Here is a 10,000-nt window from a genome sequence, read left to right on the forward strand (position 1 = left end):
GTACGTATTTTCTTCATCGATATAAGCCATTTCTTTCACACACATATGAACACACAATTTTCTGTTTCACAATCATGATTTTTCGTTGTCTGTCATCTTGTGTGTGCCATAACCGAGTTCTCAGAGTAACAATAACAGTAACAATAATAACTATAATGACAATAATGATAATTCATATAACGCTAACCGACGCGATTGAGCGCTTCACAGTTATGTTTCAACACCAGATTATATGGTGAATTTCAACAATCGTGATGACGACGGCTATAACAACTGAAGGGGAACTTGTGGGGAAAGGCCCGCAGGTTACTACAATCGTGCGCATGCCCATGCGCGCGCGCGCGCTCGCAAACACACACACACACACACACATCTTTTAAATAATTTATCTTTAGGCACAGTACATCCACAAACGGATCCACAGGTGATGATGAATAATGAAAAGGATGCAGCAGTAGGAGAGAAATAAAACAGTCACACAGGCTACTGTTAGGATAAAATTGTTTGAAAAAGTTCTTTCCACGTGTCTAGCATTGCGGGAAATCGGTAGCGTAAGCAGAAATGATTTAAAGTTGTGTACCTTGTAAATGGAGAGAGTTACCACTCTTTACTATTTGTTAATCATTTCATCTCCTGGCCTCATTGTTTGTTAATTTTGCGGGAAAAAGTATCATGTAGAGCAGGGACGTACCAGGAAAAGGAATAACACCCGCGTAATTTGCGCTCGAATTGTTCTGTTTCAGGATGCGCGAGACATTAGCTTAGTTTAGTGCGCGTGAACTGATGCAGTCCTATATCTGTGCAAGTCCAGATCGATGCAGAGGAGCAACAACTCATACAAAATGAAAGGCCAGCTGTTTTATGCTTAAGTCTCAGTGATACTGAACGCCAGAGAAACTGTTTCAGTGCGGAAGGCTTTGAGAATACGAACTGCAGCGAAAGACGGAGCCAATCAGTAAATTACAGCAGTCACATCTGACGCATCTTCTCTGAAGTGTCCACTGATAGAAATGATTCGCTTGAGTTTATCATACAAGTACACTTTCGATGTTTCTGTTTGTCAGTGTAGTTTCTATTTTTTGTTTTAAAATGAATGTCTCAAATTCTAGTTTATGATCAGTTTTATTCTTTTATCATTTCACATTATTTTGCCCTAGAATACAGTTCATCTTGTTACGTCCCGGAATACAGTTTCATTTTTTTGTGTCCATGAAAGAATTGCTGTGTTTTGTCCATTATTCTCTGGGTTTTTTTTCTATACGACAGATACGTTTAACTTCCATGACTGTCTGGTTCTACGCTGTTTTTTTTTTTTTCCAGAAAAATGTTTTTGATTTCATTTCTGCTCTACTAGCCGCCGCCAGCGTCAAAATCGTATGATCAGGACGATGTGATTTTAAAGCCCAGTAGAAGCTTGATAACTTTATTGCAGATTTTTTTCTGTCCATATATCATAGCCTCCTGTACATGCGAGAGTTGAACAAGCTCATTGTTCAAATGGGAAGATTAGCGCCATGTTCGCCAAGTGGAGGAAGGTCTGCTTCACGGATTTTGTTGTGACAGTGTTGATCACATTTTCCGAACGAACCACAATAATATGAAATTTATCTGACCAAAAGAGTTTACAAAGTTAACATGTACTCTGAACTTCTGAGCAGCGTGAAAGTATTGTATGATAGTCGTGTCCGACTTGAAGGCAACACCCGACTATTAATGGGCTAGAATTTGATCACGGTAGAGAGTGTTTTGCCCAGACATCTCCACTCTTTTGGTCAAGAGGGCTTATGACGTTGGAATCGTTTTGAAAGTGTACATCTCTAGCGTGTGTCTTACACAAACTTGCCTCCGATATCAGTCCTCTATACTTTGCTGCCATTGCACGCTTCTTCACAGAGTGTGAGTACCACCACCTAAATTGGTTATGCACAATGTAAGTCTGGACCTGTGCCAGCAAACAAGTGCGACAGGCAACGGCTGTTTAATTAAGCTTATTAAGCAGATAGGCGACTGATAGGACTGGGGTGGTCATAATCTGTCTCCCTTGCCCATCTGGTACTGGTATGTGTTACGCCGGTGTAATTAATTACCCCTTCGACTAGTCCATGGCCAGCGCAAACTCCGCTTCGCTTTATGGGTTTTATTTATAACGCGTGGACACCGACAGAGCGGATCAAACTGATAGTGTCAACAACAGCAGGCACTCGTCCACAGGCATGCAGGCACGCACGTCGGAACACTTGCGCTCAACACAAAGACACTGACACAGACACAACGAATGACACACATGCACATACACACACATTACACATTCACAAACATCCCCAACCGCATATACATAAGCACACGCACATAAACACACACACAGACACACACACAGAGGCCCCCCCCCACACACATACACACATTCCTCCTTCCCCACTTCACACAGACACCCACACACTCACATCCACCTACACACATTATCCATCCACAAACACCCACCCACCTCCAGACACCCTACACACATACACACGCATGCACGCACGCACACGCACTCACGCACGCGCGCGTGCACACAAACACACACATAACCTCTGCGCGTCAATGGTACAGCTGCCACCAGCATACATTTTCATATTCAACAGCTGTGACCTACAAAGATTAATAGGACCTAAAAAAACAAAACAAAACAAAACAAAATGGTCAGCGTATTATTACGCAGGATTGGCAGACATCAACCTGCACATTGCATGATCGTTGTCGGCTTAATAATGAAGAGTAGCTTCTGTTTGTAAAGATCCAGACCTGACCTTTCAGAGGGGAGGGGCGTGGAGGGTAGGCTCACACAACCAATGCCTGGGGACTGATGCTTTAAGCTCGCAGGGCCTGAATTATGTCATATCATTTCCTTTGCGGCCGAAAGCATCTGTCGCACAGGTTCGATACTTCTGAGCCATTGAATGTTCACAGATCAAAGAGAGATCAGTGGAGGTGGTGATGTTATTGAACAAGCGTGCCAGGAGCTAAGAACAGGGCAAGAGCAAGTTCTACGCAGCTCTTTTGACAGAATAGACCAGACTTACATTGGTTGTGCAAAACACAAACAAGTCGCTTTGTTGCTCTCTCTGTGTGTGTGTGTGTGTGTGTGTGTGTGTGTGTGTGTGTGATTCAAATGTATTCTCTTTGCCACGTCATCCTCATAATGACGATGGTTTGCATTTCTTCTCATAATCTGCATTCTTTTCAATCCTCTGTACGACCCTCTTCTGGATTGCATTGACCTGGCTCATTCTGTATCAATGCTGTAAACATTTACTTTGTTCACACTTAATTACGTTGACGTGCGTGCGTCCGTTCGTGCACGCGCGCATGTGTGTGTGTGTGCATGCGCGCGTGTGTGCATATGCGTGTGCGTGAGTGTGTATTCTCTTTTATGATACTTGAGTGAACCTTTTCACAAGTTATCAATATTCATCACGACTTTACAACCACTCCCATTCTTTGATGTTCTGTTATCTCTTCTGGCTCCCCCCACCCCTCCCTATTTAAGCGACACAACTTGGCGTGTGTGTGTGTGTGTGTGTGTGTGTGTGTGTGTGTGTGTGTGCTCGCGCGCGCGCACATACGTGTGTGTGGGTGTGGTTGGGGTTGGGATGTGTGCATGGATGGGGGTGTTACAGGACACAGAGTGTCACCCGACACAGGAGATAAAATACGTCACTGTAAAAACAAAGAGGCAAAACACCCATAAGGCAGAACGATTATGTATGACTCACAGGCCCGCACACTTTGAACAACAACAACAACAAATACCTGGCGTGCTTTGCACAGCCAAACGCAAACACGTACACATACACGCGCGCTCACAAACGCACACACACACACCCCCCCCCCCACACACACACACAGAGCAAATATTAGCACGGTGTGTGCACTTATTCGTCGATAACTGCAAACGAGAAATATTCTTTTGCTTTGGTGTGACAGGCTGAGAACAAAATCAGTAACTGAATAGACATTTTCAGTACGTGTAATATGCGAAACAAGATATACCCCCCCCCCAAAAAAAAAACAACAACGTAAAATGCATTCAAGATTTCGAATTCGGCGCACGCGTGCGTGCGTGTATACGTGCGTGTGTGGGTTGCTTACGTGTGCGTGCATGGGTGCATGTGTGGGTGCGCTTGCGTACGTGTATTCATCATGCATATTTATCTGTTTTCCCAGATGGAGGTTTTACGGCTGTTGGAATGGAGAGGCAACTCGCTGAAAGCTGTCATTTTCAACTTGTGTTTTTCAAGTCTCTTTGTCATTGGTAAGCTATATGTTGTTCGTTTTGTAGTTCCAGCAATGCTAATTTTGTAGTGGGTTAGGGTGTGTATTAGGTGATATTTGTTTATTGTATCTTCATGCATAAAAAAGAAAATATTGCGTTGTAGATACGAGCTTGTTTCTGACGAAGAAAACAATATTTTATGGGAGTTACGTTCTTCTACGCATTTGATTATTGTTTTGTTTATATATACATATTGGTAGGTTTTAACAATAGTTAGTAAATAAAACAAATGAACTCTAAACTATATTCGCTAAAGATAGTCTACAATCCTGTCTTTTGTCTGTGCGATTTCCTCGGAGGTCGTTTATTTTTGATTCGTGAACATTCTTTGGCAAACGTTCTTTCAGCTGATCACGATCAAAGACTCACCCACATCTAGAAAAAACAAGCGTGCAAACAAGCTCGTGATTAGCTAGCCAGTCGCCCCATCTGTCACTCACTCAGTCAGTCAGCTGATGGAATGATCAATGAGTCAATCAATACAACAAATAAGCATGTAGGCAAGCTGAGTGATCAGAGCCAGCTATGTCAACGCATGTCCTGTTTTCTTCTCAGTCTCGATTTCATGTGTCTGTTGTTTTTCGTCAGTGGTGGCATATTTATGTTTGTTTTTATTTTGTTGGCTGTTAAAGTGTCGGTCTGTCATGAATATGCCTGTTGGAAGTTACCTGTATGCTTGTGTGCATTGTAAGGTACTAATTTCTGACATTGCATCAGCAGCTTTCGTGGTATCGTCTGCACCAGATGCTCACTCTGTGAATGTTCAGTTCTTATGATTGACTTACGTACAAATGCACATTAATGTAAAGCACACATACACAAGATAGAATATAACTCACATAACCGTTTTTCCCCTGAAATATATTTTATTTGATGCTTACTTGTCCAGCATAACTCCAGTGCGGGCTACCCAAGTTTATGTTGAAATAAAACAAAGATTGTAACTTCAGACTTAGTTCTCTAATTGAGATGCCGAGCTTTTAACTCAGTTTCGGAACGCTGCTTTAAGAAATGACGATAGATTTTATCGTTTTGATTTCCCTTTGGAACAATGCATTATTTAGCACAGGCACAAAAATGTTAAAATTAATTTTAGAGATAGTTATCCATTTCTGCATATACACTCTTAACAATTTTGATGCTCAATACCATTTTGTGCCATGTTGCATGGTATAAATCAACGTGCAAAAAAAATTGGAGGACGATTGCCTTAACATCCAACCCAAAATTTTCGGCACAGCACAGAAGTGTGTGACATCTGAATAAGACGGGATGAACGCTTAAATAATTTAGCTAGGAGGCATAGGGGTTTTCACTTCACAAGCGACTGATGTTATCGTTGATTCTTTAATAAAACAGCATGCATTGATTCAAGTGAAACGTTTCATCCACCCTTCAAAGCATTGCAGGATGATCGTTGGGAAGATCTGTTATAAGGAAATGGAAAAAAAAGGAAATGAAAATAAAGAAGAGAGAGGAAAACAAAAAGATAACAGAAAGAAAGGAGAAAAATGATGACGGAAGAAAAAGAAGGGAAAAAAACGAAAAAAAAAGAGAAAGAAAAAAAAGGAAAGAAAAAGAAAGAAAGAAAAAAAAAGCAAACAAAAAAACCCCCGAAAATCTTCCATGGATGCTGAGACAGCCCTGCACATTTGCAGAACTTGAACGCATCCTCTGATTTCTCCTTAAAAAAAAAGAAAGAAAAAAAGACGGGATGAACGATTAAACAATTCAGCTACTTCACAAGCGACTGATGCTATCGTTGATTCTTTAATAAAACAGCATGCATTGATTCAAGTGAAACGTTTCATCCACCCTTCAAAGCATTGCAGGATGATCGTTGTCCGCGTCGACTTTCATCCTCCAATGAACACAAGGCAAAATCGCTGCATCATCATCACGTCGTCAGTTTCGTAAACAGAAAAAGGGCTAACGATTTTTATTGATGGGACGTCCTTTACCAGCCTGTAGCAGGAGAAACGCTGAAAAAAAACATAACGAACAAATTCGATCTGTCCTCCCATTCAAAAACAAGTCAGTGAAGTAATATAATAGAAGAAGACAGGAAAACCATGTTGACTCTTTTCCATAGACAAAACACAGACAAGCCATTAGAACAATGGCACTATAGCTAAATGAAACAACAAAGGCAAACAAAAACTGCTGATGTACGCACACTTTCAAACAGATAAGTTGAAAGTTCAGATTAGAAGTTGCGGTGTAGCATTGGTACAGTTGCACCACTTGATGCACCATGACAAACATCTAATTGTCTGTCCGTGTGTCATCTTGGTTTTATAGAACTTGAGTACCCGGGTCATCGTGTTGAAAATGGAAAGATGTAGCCATTGTCATATAAGACTGAAACAATCCGTAATGCAGCAGGGCCCACGACTGACAACATAGGAGTTGAAAACGTTCTTAGTGGACTCACAGTATTTTATTGACGTATTGTTGCAACTTTCCCCACAATAATCTCTGCCTCTAACAGACAAGACAAAGGGTTCTTGGCCCCGCAAAATGGATGATGACCGTGGCAGCCTTTCAGACACTCATGGCCAGGCTCTGCAGCATGTCGATCATGCCGAAACAGCTAATGGGCAGTGGGCACGGTGCAGTGATTCCCCTTGAAGTGAGAGTCATAGCTAGGAAAGATAGCATAGCAGACTATCTAATGTGGGTTGTCTACACCCGAAAACGCAGCATGGCTGTCTAAACGGTGGAGAAAAACGGCCATACACGTAAAAGCTCACAGACTACACGCAATTGAAGTGTGGGAGTTACAGCCCACGAAGTTAAAAAACAGTAGGTTGTCAGGGAAGATGGGAAAGAGTAATTGCTCTTCCTCCTGCTTCTCCTTCTCCTCCTCTTCCTCTTCATAATGTTCCTCCTTCTTTGTCTTTCTCCTCCTCCTCTTCGTCCTCTCCGTCCTCTGCTTCTACTTCCTCCTTCTTTCACACTATGTCTCGTTTCCGTTATTATTTTTAATCTGGGGGTTTATGTTATCTGTCTAAGGACTGTTATCGTGTTGCCTGGTTTACGTTGTATACTTGCCAGGTGTGTGTGTGTGTGTGTGTGTGTGTGTGTGTGTGTGTGTGTGTGTGTGTGCGTGCGTGCGTGCGTGCGTGCGCGCGCGTGTGTGTGTATGTTTGATTCATTTGGTTTTGTGTGTAGCATACGTCTTGTGATGTGAAGTCCACTATTATTTGAACTCCTGCAAACTTCTACTGTAGTGATCCCTTTCTGTTTTGGTTACCACAACTAAAAATGAAAGCATGTTGTGTGAGTTCATCTCTTTTCGCACGTGCTGTACTGTAGACTGACCAGTGTAGGTTTATCTCGTTCTGTCCATATTGTAGACTGGCTTTCGGTCTGTTGTTACGCGGTGGTGCACGATGTTGTTTTATCTATTTATATGTATTTCTTGTGGACCTGTTTTGACAGTGGGGACCATAGGTAAGAGAGGCATGCTGAGCTTTGACTAATATTATTTTGTATGCAGAGCCTAACATCACTACATTCTTTTGAATGATGTGTACAGAATCGCATGCTTTGATTCTCTGTATAGATGCTACTAATATATAATGGCACAAAGTGCATGGTGTATTCACCGAGTGTAAAAATTGCATGTGTGTAAGTGTGAGTGTGTGCGTGTGTGCATGCGTGCGTGCGGGCATACGTGTGTGTGTGTGTGTGTGTGTGTGTGTGTGTGTGTGTGTGTGTGTGTCGGGCGAGCATGAATGTTCGTACTTTCGCATGTCAAATCAAAGTTTGTGTGCCTCCGTTCGCGTATTTAGGTGGCTCGGCAATTTTTGTTGTCTGCTCCCTTTTTTCATATTTTCCTTTCCTTTTTCTTTTCTTTTTTTTCTTTATGCCTTTCCCCGAGGACGTAATAAGCTTATGGCACAACAAAAAAACCAACAAACCCACATGAACTGACATATTTTGCATGCATCTAATTATATCCGGAAAAAACCCAGACTTTATATTACCGTGTGTGTGTGTGTGTGTGTGTGTGTGTGTGTGTGTGTGTGTGTGAAACGATACTAAATTATCTTAATTCACCGTTATATTTCATCATCTGCTTTTGCTGCTTCTCACACTCCTTTTGCCCCGTCCTTACTGCTCAGGCTTTTCAGTGATTCCATTCAACCGTTATTGACCACCGTGCAAAGACATATTTTTCTTTCTTTCTTTTTCTGTGTACTTAAGTGTGATGTTTGTGAATGCCAGGGTCGAAAAAGGGGGAACTGATTTGGAGGGTGAGGTTGAAGCGGATGTAGGGCGCAAGGAGAGGATATGTGTGTGTGTGTGTGTGTGTGTGTGTGTGTGTGTGTGTGTGTGTGTGTGTGCGTGAAAAAGGATGCATGTTATAGATAGTATGTGTTTTATGATTGAATACATTTGAAAAAAAAAAGGTTTTGAGTGGATGATCCATCGAAAAAGAAAATTCTGATATGAAACATTTGAAAGGAGCGCACGTTTGTTTTTAATGTATTCAGTCATTCTTTCTCAGTACCATAAATGACTCATTGTTGTCTTGAAATATGTGTGGTTGGGTGCATAGGCTGCATGATTTCATTGATTCTTATATTTATTTTCTATACTTATAAACTTTGAGTTATTCTTGGATGTTTTATTAATGTGTCTTATCATTTATGTAAAAGATTATTGTATATTTTGTGGGTGAGAGGGGGTTAGTTATAAGTTAGAAATAGTGATGCTTTGCACAATATTGCATTTATGCTGGAGAGAATTGGCAGTGAATAAATCATTTTATGTGTACGTAAAGGAGCTTGTGACAGTCGTACACTTATGTGATTCTTTCTGTTATTATCCTTCTTGTATTCAGTGCATTTTTGTTCACTCCATCACTCTGTCTGTCTGTCTGTCTCTGTCTGTCTGTCTGTCTGTCTGTCTGTGTCTCTCTCTCTCTCTCTCTGTCTCTCTCTCTCTCTCTCTCTCTCTGTGCGTGTGTGTGTGCAGCCAGATATTATTTCTTCTCATCTCCTATGTTCTTTGAAATGTTGTTACCTTATCTCTTACGTAGATTGATTTTCTTCTCAGTGAACGATGTTATGAAGCATGTTCAATCAGCAGTTCTGATATTTCTCGTGCATAATTATTACATGTCTTATATTTACCAAGCTTTATTATTTTATGGAATACGACAGGAAACAGTCTTTGTTTTAATGTCATTCATTTGTTGTAGGTTTATTTTGCTGGCTGTTATTTTGTAAAAGTATGTTTTAGATACGCTACTTTTGCAATTCTTGTGTTGATGTGTACAGGATTATTGCATGATTGCTGGCTGTACGATACGTATTTTGCCTTTGTTTTCTTCTTACTTGTGTGTGTGTGTGTGTGTGTGTGTGTGTGTGTGTGTGTGTGTGTGTGTGTGTGTGTGTGTGTGTGTGTGTGTGTGTGTGTGTGTGTGTGTGTATCCGTCTCTGTGTGTGTGTGCTTGCGTGGTGCATGCGTGCGTGCATGTGTCTGTGTCTATGTGTCTCTGTGTGTGTGTATGTTTCAAACACTCGTATGCTCAACCCTGTACTGTAAAAAAAAAATGACTCTCTCTCTCTCTCCGGTCTCTCCCCCCCTCTCTCTCACCTCCTCCTCTCTCTCTTATGTCTCTATCTCTCTGATTCTGTGTGCCTTTGCCTCTGTGTGTGTGTGTGTGTGTGT

At 41.5% G+C, this 10,000-nt stretch overlaps 1 protein-coding gene across 6 annotated transcripts in view; it reads left to right on the top strand.

Moving 5' to 3' along the window:
• Positions 1-10,000, top strand: part of LOC143289174 (cadherin-23-like) — a 96,114-nt gene that overhangs the window by 37,154 nt on the left and 48,960 nt on the right. For 5 of the 6 annotated variants that reach the window (XM_076598109.1, XM_076598102.1, XM_076598128.1 and 2 more), the window contains 2 exons: positions 4,207-4,294; positions 7,760-7,771. In XM_076598109.1, the coding sequence (XP_076454224.1) occupies positions 4,207-4,294; positions 7,760-7,771 (100 nt within the window). The remainder of the gene's footprint in view (positions 1-4,206; positions 4,295-7,759; positions 7,772-10,000) is intronic. The other variant, XM_076598120.1, reaches the window with a different exon arrangement.

The sequence above is a fragment of the Babylonia areolata genome, chromosome 1 (assembly GCF_041734735.1).
Source record: "Babylonia areolata isolate BAREFJ2019XMU chromosome 1, ASM4173473v1, whole genome shotgun sequence".
Classification (NCBI taxonomy): domain Eukaryota; kingdom Metazoa; phylum Mollusca; class Gastropoda; order Neogastropoda; family Buccinidae; genus Babylonia; species Babylonia areolata.